The 15,083-nt window shown below is 38.1% G+C and overlaps 1 protein-coding gene across 4 annotated transcripts in view; it reads left to right on the forward strand.

Annotated features, from left to right (window-relative positions):
* UNC80 (unc-80 homolog, NALCN channel complex subunit) overlaps nt 1-10,143 on the forward strand; it is a 172,525-nt gene extending 162,382 nt beyond the window's left edge. For all 4 annotated transcript variants that reach the window (XM_059703001.1, XM_059703002.1, XM_059703000.1 and 1 more), the window contains 4 exons: nt 6,452-6,533; nt 7,450-7,561; nt 8,384-8,592; nt 9,369-10,143. In XM_059703001.1, coding sequence (XP_059558984.1) covers nt 6,452-6,533; nt 7,450-7,561; nt 8,384-8,592; nt 9,369-9,635 — 670 coding nt within the window. In that variant the 3' untranslated portion in view covers nt 9,636-10,143. The remainder of the gene's footprint in view (nt 1-6,451; nt 6,534-7,449; nt 7,562-8,383; nt 8,593-9,368) is intronic.
* Nucleotides 10,144-15,083: the final 4,940 nt, after the last annotated feature.

Consider the following 15,083-nt stretch of genomic DNA (forward strand, 5'->3'; position numbering starts at 1 on the left):
TAAAATGTTTGATATGCCAAATGTTAAATTTATCCCATTTAATCATTCCCTCCCACACTGATATTTCCTTAAGAAATGTTGTTTGGAAGCTAATTCACTCCCCATCATCAGGAACCCCCTTATTAAATCAAGACAGATCTTTTAACTGATACCATGGACGGTAAGAAAATAATGATGTTATTTAAGAGTAGCAATGTAAATACAACTTATGTAATTCCCTCTCTTGGATGCATGCTATGTGGCAGGTTATTATAATAGCTTGTTCAAATAACACTCATGTAAAGAATGTCTGTCCCAATATAAAGATGACTCCAGAACTTGCCATGAAATGGCAGACACAAACATATCTTGGTCAGGAAAAGAAGTCTTACGATGCAAACAATATAAAGTCTTGGCAATTGGTTTAAAGCTTCAGAAAGGGGGACTGCACCTTTAACACTCAGATATACCACGTCAAACATTCCTAATCTTGTGCTGCTGATTCACACCTCTCAACTAATCCTCATCAAGGGAAATGCTTCTTGTTCATTCTACGAGTGCCATCTCAAGAGAAAACATCCCCTTTCAGGTTTGCATTAGGGAGTGAGTACAACCTACCGCGTTTATTGCTTTATCACAAAGATGAGGAAATGTTGAGAGGCCGTTCCTGTGACAGGTTGTCCTTTGTTTTCTTTGCATCTTGTTCAGTTTCACATTTTCTTCTCCAATTGAAAATGAGAAATTTCATCCATCATCAGGTGTATCTTTTTTTTTTTTTTTTGCTGGACCCATAATTCATGACATTCATTTGTGTTTGCGAGCCCTTGCATGGACAGATCAGTCTCTTATTGGTGGTGAACATGGACATGCCACAGAGACCAGACTTTATTCCACTATCAAGAGCGTTGGGGACGAGGAAGAACAAAACTGTCCTCAAGGCTGTTTCCCTTCATTGTTCACGGCGTTTGAAGAGATCAGAACCAAGCCTAGCACCGGGACCACAGCTTTCAAGGAATGCATTTGTTAAATGCTTAGTATTGCACATCAGACTGGAGAACCTTGAATAGAATGTCATTTCAGTGGCCTCCTGAGAGGAGACCGTGTTAAGTTAGCCTTCCACTTGGCCAACTTTGAGGGCTTTTCTAAATTAGGACAAATTCTACTCTCGTTGAGTAAAATACTAGTCCAGGGTTGGTGAGAGAAGGCAGGAGTTTGAATGGATTGTTAGAAACTCTTCGACAGATTTGGCCCTCTCTGGCAGGCTAACGGTTCAGATGACTAATTTGGAGTTCTCTAACTCAATCCAATCTGCCCTGGGTCCAGTGTCAATGGGAATAAGCCCAAGTCCTTGCTACGTGAGACTGGTTCAGAGCCAAAGCTGTAGACGTTATCTACAGCTGAATTAGTCATGTCGGGGCTTTGATGATTGTTTTAGGTGAACTATTGTTGACCTGTTGTTCCTGTAACTGTTGTGTTTTAGTTCTGAGTACAGCCTAGTCACCCCGATTCAGTTGTGGTCCTTAAGAAACTGGAAGATGAAGTATGCCCTTTGGGTTCTAACTCATTATATTAAAGCAGAGACATCCCACCAGCCAGTAGCACTTCCACCTTTGCCATACACTGCAAGTCGTATCTCTTGAACTTCATCACGTCACCAAGTTCTCTTTGGAGGAGAGGAACTTTTGGCATTTACTAGGAGGTGGGTTTATAAAACAGGATAAATACTTGTTATCGTTGGTTTGCAGGCTTTCTTATTTGGGGCATGAAACTTCTTTATGCTACAGACTCTTAAAGTCCTAAAGAAGCAGTACAGCCTGAACAATGTAAATCACGTTCAGCACATACCTGAGCACTCAGGATCTAACATGCATCCGAAGTAGTTCTAAGGAAAATCTGGCACCAAAGCTAAAGAATATCAGGAAGCATGCCTGTGCAAGAGTAATGAACACAGGTCCTTCTTCTAGCCCCCATACTTTGGTTAATTTTCTGGGAATTTGCTTTTGAAAAAACACTTGTTTAATTAGGCAAAGTGGGCAATGTGATATGAGGAAGACACCAAGATAACCTGATGAATAGATGGGAAAAAATAACAATTTTGCAGACCTTTTGAAAAGTTCTAAGATTTTTATAAATCTGTGCTGATTTATTTTATATAAAATATTTTTTATTGATTTTAGAGAGAGGAAGGGAAAGGAAGCAAATCATCACTGTGAGAGAGATACATCTATCGGCTGCCTCCGGCAAGCCTCCTGCACTGGGGATCAAGCCTGCAACCCAGGCATGAATCAAACCACTGACTTTTGGGTGTATGGGATGATGCTCAACTAATTGAGCATACCGACAAGGGCATACTAATTTATTTTAAAGATTCAAGACAAGAGAAAGCACCCTGTTAGAAGCACTGTCCTATGGAGAAAAGATTCTTTTTTATAAATTAATAAATTGAAATAATATTCCATGGAAGAATTATCTTCTGTTAAGAATGTTGCTCTTAAAGGTATAGAAACTCACTGGAGATGTTTCCTCCCTGTGCCCACCCCCAAATACAAACACCATGGACCATAGTTCTTCTCTAGAAAAATATAGATGTACCTAAGTTTATTCAAGCACATACCTAAGTTTATTCAAGCACTCAAGCCTGGATGCTTATACTTGAGAATTAGATTTTGTTTGGACATGTTAGAAGATTTTGAAAGGCAGGAATTGACAATCAACTCTAATTTTTTTAAAAAGGAGTTTGCAATTCTATTTGATTTCATAAGGATGATTGTAATCACAGTGGAAATTAAGCATGTGGTTCAAGTTTCAACAAGATGTATATTTTGGGTGAGAGAAAATAAAAATAACCTTTTTAGTAGACTCATGGTCATACACATTTTCAAAGTATAAAAATTTGGCAAGTACTCTCAAAGTACAAAAAAAAAATTAAAACAACCTTTTTATATAGCTGAAAATGTGTGTATGATACACAGATAAGTACTTGGTCATTACTAAATCAGTTCTTATGTGACCCCTAATATCCAGATTATTCTCTTTTTAATCTGATTCTAGCCTCTAATCTCTAAATTCTGTGGTATTTAAAACACATTCTTGGATGTTGTGGAGGCTGAGTAAATGTTAAACAATAATATTTTACTGGGAAAGGGAAAAATAGGGCTTTTGTCTACTCTTGAATCCCCTGTTCTCTGGAAGTGTTTTATGGCTCCTTTGGTACTGATTTTATTCATTCCTGCCACAGGGAAATTATTCAGGGTAAATGGCTATCCCGTGTGTCTTGTGTTCCACCTCTAGACTTATCTAATCAAATTCAAACTAAAAATGCAATGATAAAAGCAATGAAAATACTACTTCATTTTCTGTGTACCAGTCTCCTCACCCATAGCTTCTACTTAAATTTTTTATTTATCAAATATATTTCAATCCATAAACTTTTTTTGTCATTTGAAATGAGTGATATGAATTTTTATTTATTACTGAATGGCCCCTTGTTTATCTATCCTTTTAAGAAATACCATTAGGTATACGTATATCCCATTAGAAAGTGCAAACATATTTATATACCACAATCCAGCCATCATACTGAAACAAGGGAAAAGAGGTAATTTGTGCCAAAATCATCCCTCTAACATTACCTAACATTCATTAGCTTACAAATGCCTTCCTTCCATTTTGAGTAAGGCATCTGTCGTTTGTGGTCAGTTGAGTCACACCAGCTCTGCTAAGCTCCAAGCACTGGCTTCTCTAAAACCCAGATCGTGCTATGTTTTGCCACTGTCATGTTTTTCAGTGACTCAAAGATACAAACGATTTTAGCTTCAACTTAGAAAGTTTTATTTGCTTTTATCCTTATTGTTTTGCCCTTTTATTTAGCAAAAGAGTAAAAATGAGCCATTTCTCATTCCCAAGATTAAAAATTTCAGGAAGCCAATTTTCTATAGAAATGTGCGTAAGGCTAATACCTTGGTCTTTTCCTGGTTAGTTTTAGCATTAGACACCTCTGGTCACACACTGCAAACCCTACAGATGAGATATTACATGATGTGCAGAGAAGCTAAACTGAAACTACTTCTTATATGTGACTCCGATTTGATAAAGACCTGAGAAAAAGAAACAGGCTCTGCATAAATAACGTTCATTATGAACCTCTCTGTTTATTAGTAATATGTCCTAACTGCACATAGTTCAGCCAGACTTTGATGCCCCAAATATAAACATGTTAGCATTACATTTTGAAGGAGAATTTAGCTGGGATGTATCTCCAAAGATATGTTCTATAAATTCATCTTTGATGTGTGCATTCCATTGATGAAATGCTACATCTTTTACATAGAACAACTACTTACTAAAGCTATAAACTTGACCTATTTCTTAGAAATAAACATCTCTATCCATAGAGAAAATTTTGGTGCTTATTACGATCCTCCCTTGGAATTATCATCATGAAATTACCATTATGTTTTGACATATAACACTCTCTGAGTAATGTGCATTTTTTTCTTTTCTTGCGACATTTTTTTCTCACACTCTGAATGAAAAGAGACAAGTGGACCGCCTCGACTTCATTTTCTCTGCCCAATTATTAGCAAAACATTTTATTACCCACTCCCTTTTAGTGTTTTAAAAGCAATAAACTCATTACAAACATCAAATGTAAAACAAGGAAGCATGTTATAAACATTACTTTTCATGTTCAAACCATCTTACATCAACTGACTTCTTTTCTCTACCTTAATGGGAGGTAGGTGGTAAGTATTAACCTCCCTTTATGGCTAAGGGAACTGAGGTAACATTTAGATGTCAATGAAGAACCCATTCCAATGAAAGCTTTGCTTGGTATTTGGGAGAAACTTGTTTGTACTTTTGTGCATGTGGTAATTGAATTCTCTTTCCAATTTATGACACATGTTAAAATGTACACTTAATAAGGAGATGTCATTTCAAACATTCCAGCAACATAGTCTGGATTGTTTATCACAATCCACTTATTGCATTGTTCCATTGGGGTAATTTTCTGTCTTCATAGAAAGGTCATAGATGGTACAAGGTCATATATGTATAAAAATAATGTACAGTGCTCTTTTGAACCTGATATTAAAAGAACAAGAAAGTTTTAAAAACATGTTCGGGGGACTCCTTATATAATTCTGTATTATCTATCCCAAATGGTATAATTATGATATAATTACATTCTTATTTCGTAAGAACTTTGATAAAACTCCATTTGGGAATTATTGATTTTCTTTTGGTGGAAATGTAAGACTTTTAAAATTTGATGGATGTGCCTGTGTTGACCACATCATGATTAACCAGTTGCAAACACAACATGGAAAGCATCTGATTGCCTGTCTAGACACCAGTTCTTCTCCCTACAACTGCCACTAGGTATTTAGATAGCTCATTTTTAAAAAATGAAAATGAATGAATATAGTCTTTCTCTTTTTTTCCTGGACAGTTGCTGACTCTGGATTCCCCTGTGGCATATTTGACTCTAAAAACTATTTGTAAATGATTCTCCTTTTGCAAAGGCAAAGCAGAAATGAATTACCCATAAACCAAATAATCACATTGGCATCAACCACAGAATTACAGTGTTCTCTGGGGCACAATACATCTTTTTCCACCCCCACTGCCATTATGAACACCTATTATACATGCATGCAGAATGATAAAGGATCATGGACCCATGACAGAATTTTCAGCTTCACCCAACACTAAAATAGTGGCCACTACCAGTAGTCATTCTTGCATATGAAATACACACATACACAGCAAATTTGGGGGGAGCAGGTTGCTGCTTTTATAAACTGCATGATATGTTTGAGTGCAGCTCTTTGAAATTGATCATTTCTCTTCCGAGTTCTACTGACAGATTAATTACTTTGCCAGCCTTTTAAACCTAAATCCATTTTTTAAAAAAACCCACTTGTCTGCCCATGTGACTATTCACTTAGTAGTCACAGAGACTTCAGGCTGCAAGCATGTGCTGACTGTGCCCCTTCACCCAAATGGATTCTGTGTCTGATGTGTTTGATACTCGTCCATCTTACTTTCATTTAAATTGAAATCTTCAAAAAGGTGTTCCCATCCATGTGGTAGAGTTGTTTGTGTTTGTTTGTCACTACCTTTTTCCCTCCCCCTGGGAAAAAAAAAATTGAGATTAGAATGTGACATCTCAAACTTTTTGGTGGTTTCCAAACCAAGGGTGTGATCAAACCAATGTTTTGCCGAATGATAACTATGACACCGTGATTGAAAACAGAATCTCAATTTTGGCAGCTCGGGGCTACAAAGGCCTTGTCCTTCCTCCCAAACCTTTGAAAACTCCCATCTCAGGGGCTCTTTCCCAACCTTCCTTCAAAGATAACGGTATCTTTGAAGTGACTGTTTCGTGTAAGTGACTTAGGCTAACACCCACCAGAGGACGATCTCCCGTACTGTCTCCAGGCACACTAACACTGTTGGTGCTTGGCAGGGTGGCAAGTGTGCAGAGCGAACCTGGCCAACAGAATCTCCTCATTCAGCAGCCGCTGGGGAGGAAGAGGGGCCTGAGGCAGGTAAGCAGGCCTGAGGAGGGCAGGAGAGTCACCCCATGAAATAGATTGAAGCCCTATTGAATTTTGAATGTCCGTATATATTGAGATTATATTTTGCCTACTTCCCACCCAAAACAAGCAGTACAGAGCACATGTCAAACATGGTAAGTGCTTGAGCCATCTGAGAGCTTTTAGCTCCTATGTTAGCTCATATGAACGGAGCTGATGACTTAGTGAAGTGAGTAGGCCTATACTTCTATCTGTTCCCTCTCCAGAAGCTTTCTTCCCCAGCCAAATTCATGACCCAGGACGATTTGTTTTAAAGTTGATGTTTGTGTAAAGGCATAGACACAGTTGTCCTTTCTTCCTCATTTCAAGGTTAATGATTCAAGTTAAAACTGAAACCAAAGTAAAGATTATCTTTATGAATTCCCTTAGGTGGGTTTCCTTTATGTAACTCTCTAAGTAAAAATTGAAGTGAGCCTTTGTTCTCTTATTGTGACGGGAGCATCCCAGCACTGATTTGGACACCAGACACTTCTCAATATCTGAGGTTTTTTTCATCAACCCCCCAACTCCCTTGAGAGGTCACATAGGTTCAACTGCAACTTTTAGGTGAACAAAAGCCGATCTGTAAGCAATAATCATTAGTTTTGTAGCCTAAAGTTCATTGAAATTCTCACATTGGCTACTTTAAATGATGTTAATGTTCTTAGCCTATATGAAGGTGTAATAATCAGGAGATAGGATTGGTTAAAGGGGATGTCAGAATCAAATACTTGTAGTCAGACATGCAGAAAGAAGTTTACCAGCTACAAACGAAAAGAACAATCATCAGAGTCCACAGAAACCCATAAAGTAGGGAGTAAACCATAGAATCCTCAGAGCATAGCGTTTTCTCCTGGGCAGTCAGCCTCATTCTGCCTATTCTCTTTAGCTAAGACGTCCTCTACTGTCACGTCAGAAGACTCAGAATGAATCCAGAAACCGCCATGGAGCTCGGCTGTCAACCACTCGGAGGAGCATTCAACCTAAAACGAAGCCATCTGGTGAGGTTCCTGTGTCCCTTCTGATTATACCATTGACACGATGCCATGCAACTCAGCCTGGGAGACCTGCAGAAACTTATGCAGATAAGCTCCTTTTTGGGAAGACACTAGGATCAGGGAAGAAGTTTCCCAGAAAACTTTAGTGCCTTTTTTTCTTCTCACCTTTCCCAACCCCCATCCTGACCTTCAAGAATCTAGAGAGTCCTAACCGGTTTGGCTCAGTGGATAGAGCGTCAGCCTGCGGACTGAAGGGTCCCAGGTTTGATTCCGGTCAAAGTCATGTACCTTTGTTGCGGGCACATCCCCAGTAGGGGGTGTGCAGGAGGCAGCTGATCGATGTTTCCAAGTCTCTATTCCCTTCCCTTCCTCTCTGTAAAAAATCAATAAAATATTTTTTAAAAAAAAAGAATCTAGAGAAATGGCAAAGTCCAAGGTAAACTATAAATGCCATTAGATTTAACTATAGAAGGTTGTGTTTTCTTTACCCAAGCCAGGGACTGAGTTTGTATATGTCTTACTGACGACAAAGACATGGTAGATAATGGGGACTTTAAAATCCTGTTGGCAGTTATTACGAGGACCAAGTTCACCTAATGCTCTATGCAAATCTTGTTCTTGGGCCATTTATGTAAAAATGATTTTTCTACCCAAATCCTACTTTTTATAAGAAGATGAAATCAAAATATATACAATAATAGTCAAGTATGCTTTCACTTATTAATAAACTAACAACATCTTTATTAAGAAAAGCCAGGAGATACCAATTATAAAGCAATGACTACATATTTCCCCTCTATTTACTGCTTTACCTCTCACTTGCAGTGGATCAGAAACGATCTGTGACCTTCATTGAGGCTCAGCCGGCTCAGACAGAGCTAGCAGGTGCCCCAACAGACACACTTCCTGCCACAGTCCAGCCACAAGGCTGCAGCCCAGCCCCATCTGGGAAGCCAGAAGGAATGGACAGACCCGTCCTCACATCTTCCCCGGCCATTGTTGTTGCTGATCTTCATAGACTGTCTCCCAAGCAGGTGAGGGTCCTAGAGAAACAGGCAAGGCTTGCTCCCTGCATACTTATGTCTAGGAACCACTTGGATATGCACACTTATTGCCTAACATTTAAATCTAGACCTGTAATGTTTTGTTAGCCAGACAGATGATGGTCCTATCATCATGAAAAAGAAGACCATAGAAAGTATATGGCCAGGAATACATTTACTTAAGAAGCAATAGGAGAAGTCTTGGTATTCTTTATTATGAGAAACCTCAGAGAAAATATTGCACAGTTAAAATATCCATTGAAACCCATATATGATTCATAGTTTAAAGATAGTTCTGTTTTTAAAAAGTTACCAATTTAGATGCAGCCTTTAAATACAGAGCCTTCTGCATCCTGTAAGATGAGAGGAACTTCTTGTTTTGATCTTTCCCCTCATTGCTATGATATTTTTTCTTCTTTTGATTTTTATAAATGAATTCCCACAGGTCCAACTTCCTCCTCATGTACTTGAAGACAGCAAAGGGGCAATATTACTATATACATTTGTGTAGTCTTCAATGGTTACAAAGTATTGTAACAGCATGAGCTCATTTATCCTCACAGTGTACGAGGTTAGCAGAGCAAAAATTATGCTCATGCAACAGGTTAGAAAACTGAGGCTTAGAAAGTTGGAGGGCCTCCAGAAAAGCTCACATCGAACAAAGGCTAGAAATGAGACTAGCCTTGACAATCCTGTCCAACCTTTTTTGTACTCTTCCCTGGCACCCACTCTACTTTCCCCTGACATTATGGCCTGTTTGATCATAGAGTGAGACCCCCCCTGCTGAAGAAGGAGGAAAGAAGGAGGACCCAGAAGTACAAGGTGCTGCAGCACACGGCCCCCTCTCTACTCAGATCTCAGACCCTGACGACTTCACAGGCCTTGAGACGTCCATCCTCCTCCGGCACGGAGACACTGTCCTTCACATCAGCGAGGAAAACGGCATGGAGAACCCCCTGCTGTCCAGCCAGTTCACTCTCACTCCCGCGGAGCTGGGGGAGGCTGGTGGAGACCTGGATGAGTCGCATGTTTAGTTCTGTATCTTGTCCGAGTTGCAGGTGTAGACAAGATGAGGGAGGGATCACTTAGCTAAAAGTTGAATACTTTTGCTTGAAAAAAAAAAAAGATGAAAACACAGCACTTTATATCCAATAGGGGACACAAATCTCAGTAGATTTTGCTGCCAGTGCACATATTGTTTCATAAACATCTTTTAAAAAACAATGGCTGAGATTAGTTAATTGTATGAAGACCATAAAGACCAAGGAGTAATAAGGGGGAAGAGCCGTTTGCACATTGTTTGTGATTCAAGAAGGCTTGAGCAGTTAAAAACCTACTATTACAGAGCTGCTTCGCTAGAAATATTAACAAATAATATATTCTAAAAGAGAATGCATTTGAGGTTATTCACATTATACATCTCATGCAAATGTTTATTTTTGTACTTTCAAAAATATTAAACCAGGTGGTTGTACCAGTAGCAATTTACATAAAAATAACAAATACTGAAAATATTAGTTTGGGGGAAACTAAATAATAAATAAGCCCTGTGGACTTTTCAATATTTGCTTTTCAACCGTCATTTTTATTGCATGTTGTAAATCAGAATACTAATGCCATAAGGTCATTCCGTTCACAATCAATCACTATAGAGAGAATACTCTAGAAATTATCAAATGTAATTCTGAATTAAGAAGAACCTAAACAACCCATTCTATAATAAAAATGAAATATAACTATAATAGTTAGAAAAAGATGGTATTCCTACTTCTAGCCCTAACTACATCTTGCCAATCTTAGGAAATACTGCAAAATGTGATTAGTTTCCTTATAGTAGTGCCTACCCTCGGGGACATATTTTCAGATAGTAAAGTTATTGTTAGAATAGGTTCACTAAAACAGCTTCCCAATGTTAACAATATTCTTCTCATCCTTTAGACATTTGAGTTTATGAGGAAAAAAATATAAATTGAGCAATCACTTCATGGACAAAGTCAGCTTATGAATTTATTTTAATTTGAAGTTCAGTTACTCAAACAAAGTATAAAACTTAAAAGGCTTGTGAGGCCATACCTAGTATGTTATTGATGCTATAGTAGGGCTAGGTATAATACAGTTCAAAATTGAATTTCAGAAATGTAACAGTTTACATTAGAAAACTGTTACAGAACTACTAATTATCTAAAAACGCATATATTTACCTAAATTGGTATGGTGGTGTGTGTGTGAGTGAGTGGGTGTTTTCTAGTTGAAGTTAAATACAGATATTTATTATTGCAATGAATTCATAACCCATTCTATATGCTTAAACTTTGACTATGTTGACCATGAAAAGTATATGTATATATAGAGGAGACCTATTAAACCCACCCAAATCACAAAGGAAAATTATTTTTCTGTTAGAATCCTTTATTAAATAGGCATTGTTTACACTGTGGTTTGTACTTCCAAATATAATTTGGGGTTTTGGTCCAATTTACTATGAGAATGAAAGGTATCTGTGAGTTAAAGACAATAATGGACAAAACTAAAAATTTCCAATCTAATGCTTCAGAAAATAGAGCTTCAGAAAGCAGAGGCTTCTTTTATGTTTTAAAATATTTTCAGAATGTAGACACTTAACACTGAATTATGCAGAAATATAATGTAAGTGGGTTTATAACTCTTTCTAAGCTGATGTATTTTGCCTGTTAAAAATTATGCTGCTCAATTAGTGTTAGAGGCCTTATGTTTGGTAATTACATGTGTCTGAGCTATATGAGTCTCTATATATGTCTGTGTTTTGTTCTAGTTACTTGATTCTTGATTCAAATTCTCTATGTGTAATTGTATAACATATTTAAAAAGTAAAGGGGTCAACGAAGATGGTTAAATATCTGCTAAGAATACCTTTATATGTAAAAAATATTGAACATATTTATGCTTACCCATCTGCCTTTTAGCCTGACTCCTTCACTCTAGGGTTATAGATGGCTGTTGGAAACTTTTCCAATAAGCTAAGTATTGTTGTATCTTGCAAAAAAAGCCACCACTCTGAGAAGCAGGGCCTTGGAGGGTGGGAATGTTTTCATACTGGGATTACTGAGATTTTGCAGATGTATGTATGCATCTGTTCCATTTAAGGTGCCCTTAAATGTGTTGAATGTAATTTATTGAATGTTCATGTGCAATTGATAAAGTATCTAAATGTATGTGCATAAGATTGTCACGAGATGTATTCTCAGGAATACTGTTACCTGGAGTTTGAAGGAATAGCTACTTAAAAAAAATAGTAGTGGGAGATTAGAGAAACGTTTAAGATAGTTAACAAATTTTTGCAATGTTCAAATTATTGAGTATATGACTAAAAATAATTATATATGATAAATACAGTATTGGTAATACTATATCATTCCTTAAGCTATGATGCTTAATGATATTCATTTTGTCCAGAGGAAAATTAAAACAGGCACTTACATCCCATGTGTAAAAAATTGGACTCAACTGAGAGGTTGCTTTTTCAGAAATTAACTTTTGAGAGATATTGGAATAAACACGTATCATCCATAATAGTGGGTATAGATTTATAGTACTCAGTTTCAATTAAAGCAGTTCCATCCTGGGTACAGCATTTTCTATTGAAAAACTTTTTACTCTCATTTTTCCAGTATTTGCTGCTTTCTATAATTCTATTAGGTGAGTTATTTGATTTTTTCCAATAGAAGGAATCTGAATTGTTGAGTACATTGGGACAGTGCGCTGGGAACTAGTGTCAAAAAGCATAATTGGGCATGGCAGTGCTGGGAAAACAATCTCTGGTATCTGGGGGTCTGGATAGAGCTTGTTGAATAGGCTGAAAGTAACTGGTTTGCTATTTCAGGCCTCCAAGAGTACCTAAGGCAGTGTGACAGCTCCCTTCTTTAGTATCTGTCCTTTTAGTCAATGAAGAATATTCTCCACTCAGCTGTCCAACTCCAACAGTATCTGAGATGAGAATAGGGTGTGTATAGGGACCTACAGGAAAGAAAGGGTCAGAAATAGAATTATAGTCTAAAACACAAATACCCTTCCTCAAGTCTGGAATTTGCCGCTGTCACATCAAGCCATGCTGTTGCCATGTGACTGCACACTGCCCATGCCATGGCTTGTTCTTGGCAGTGAGTAGGAAGTCCACTTCCTCATTTACTTTAGTGGACCTCACCTGCAGCAATTCAGAAACAGAGTTTGGTTTGACACTCAGGACAATAAAGACAAGTTAAGAGTAGAATGTATTTGGAAAAGCTTAAGGCAAATTTATTTATATTGTTTTAGGATCATTTAGCATTACAGATCAAGGTACCTCCATAATATATTTCAATAGTCACTGTGACTGAAGGATAAAAATCCTTTATTAGCCATTTTGTAGGTAAAAAACAAATGATTACACAGCCAACTTCCCTCAGATGACTTAAGAAGTCTGTTATAATTACTGGATGACCAAAGAGCATGGAAAAATGCCTATGAATTAATACTGAAATGTTTATGAAAGATATTTATGAAAGATATTAAGACTTCTGTTTGCATATGCACATATATAATAAAATAACTCTATAAAAACACTTAAGAGGACTGATTGTTTCATTTCTCATTTCTTAACATAGGGAATAGTTTAACTCATTCAGGAAAGTATTCCCTTTGGAGCGCTGCGGTGTGCCTTGATGTCTCTCCTCAATCTCCTACTGGGCCTGAGGTCACCTTTCAATTAGACACATCCAATCCCTCCCCAACCCCACCTGTGCTCCACTCTACTCATATATTCTACCCTAACGTTCAAAAGTAAAGCAGAATGGGCATATTGGGAGACAGATACCCCAGCTTGACTTCTTTGCTCAGGTTATGACCTGGAATGACTGGTAGATTTCCCAGGAGGAATGTTAAGGACCTGGTTGTCCTCTGAATGTGGCCAGAACCATCATGGGGTTCAAGTTATTACCAGTCTGCCTTTTATACAGAGTACATCGTGCCCTATCCTTACCCTCCAAGGTATGTTCTTGCTAAATTCATTTTTTTTCCTCACATGGTTATTTCCTGTCTTTTCCTGACCCAAAGACTCTAGACACATTTGGCAGAAGAATAAACACTCTTATTCCTCTTCAATTGTGTCTGAACAGTAAATAAATGGATTATAATCTGTCAATGAACATTCCTGAGAGGGAAAAACCAAGATGATAAGAGGAATGAGGACAAGAAGCAGAGAAGGAGAGTTGTAACCACCAACTTATAACCACCATTATTTTGTTCTGGGCACCAGGCATAATGTGCTGGGCACATCACCAGGATTTGCTTATTTAATCCTCACAACACTGGACACTGTCTTAACAGATGAGAAAACAATGAAGCAGGGAGAAGTGACTTTCCAGGTCATTGTGGACTCACAGAAGAAAGATTTATTTGATGTGAACCCCTAGAAGAAATTTATCTGCTGAGATGGACTCCCCATGGTCAACTGAGGGCCCAGATTTTGCATTTTATTTTTATTTTCCAGTTACAGTTCACTTTCAATATTACTTTGTGTTGGTTTCCGGTGAACAGCATAGTGGCTAGACAGTCCTGTACATACTGTATACAAACTGTTCTCCCCAATATTTACAGAACCCACCTGGCACCTTACATAGTTATTGCAATATTATTGACTCTATTTCCTGTGCGATACTTTACATCCCTGTGACCATTTTGCAACTACCAATTTGTACTTCCTAATGCCTTCACCCAGTCCCCCAACCCCTTCCCCTCTGGCAACCACCAGTCCACTCTCTGTGTCTATGAGTCTGTTTCAATGTTGTCTGTTCATTTCTCTTGTTCTTTAGATTCCACATATAAGTGAGATCACACGGTATTTGCAATACCATGGATGGACTTAGAGAGGATATTATGCTCAGTGAATAACTCAGTCAAATAATAAGAGCCAAGTGGCCATTTGCTGACAAGGGGTTCTCATCTACTCTGTACCAGGAAGAACCACAGTGGGAACTCTAAGCTTCCTGCTCATTTACTCCCAGGGAGCCAACTATCATAAGAGGTTTCATTTTCCCACCAATGGACTAAGACCAGCCCAGTCAGAGCAGAACTGCCCCATAACGACCAATCAGGATGTATAATGCTGACCAATCAGGGCTCCACGATGCTGACCAATCAGATGTGTAGGATTTGGGGTACCTCGTTTACATAAAATGGACCTAATTGAAAACTTGGGCAGAGACTTTACTTATATAAGGCAGCCTCCCCTTTGTCTCAGGGGAGCACAATTCAGGTTTTCTACCTGGGTCCGTGTCTCCTACAGCTGCTTTTGCTCAAATCCATGCTTTTTAATCCTTATTATAGTCTAACATTAATTTTGGGTTACCTCACCCAGCTAGTGTCTGATCCCGCCCCAAATCTGACTCCTTCTGCTTTTAGGACCAGTTCACGGAGAGAGAAATAAGAAAGAAGTGGTTTTTTGTGTTTTTTAAGGGTAACAGGGGGTG

This window comes from Myotis daubentonii, chromosome 7, assembly GCF_963259705.1.
Source record: "Myotis daubentonii chromosome 7, mMyoDau2.1, whole genome shotgun sequence".
Taxonomy (NCBI): domain Eukaryota; kingdom Metazoa; phylum Chordata; class Mammalia; order Chiroptera; family Vespertilionidae; genus Myotis; species Myotis daubentonii.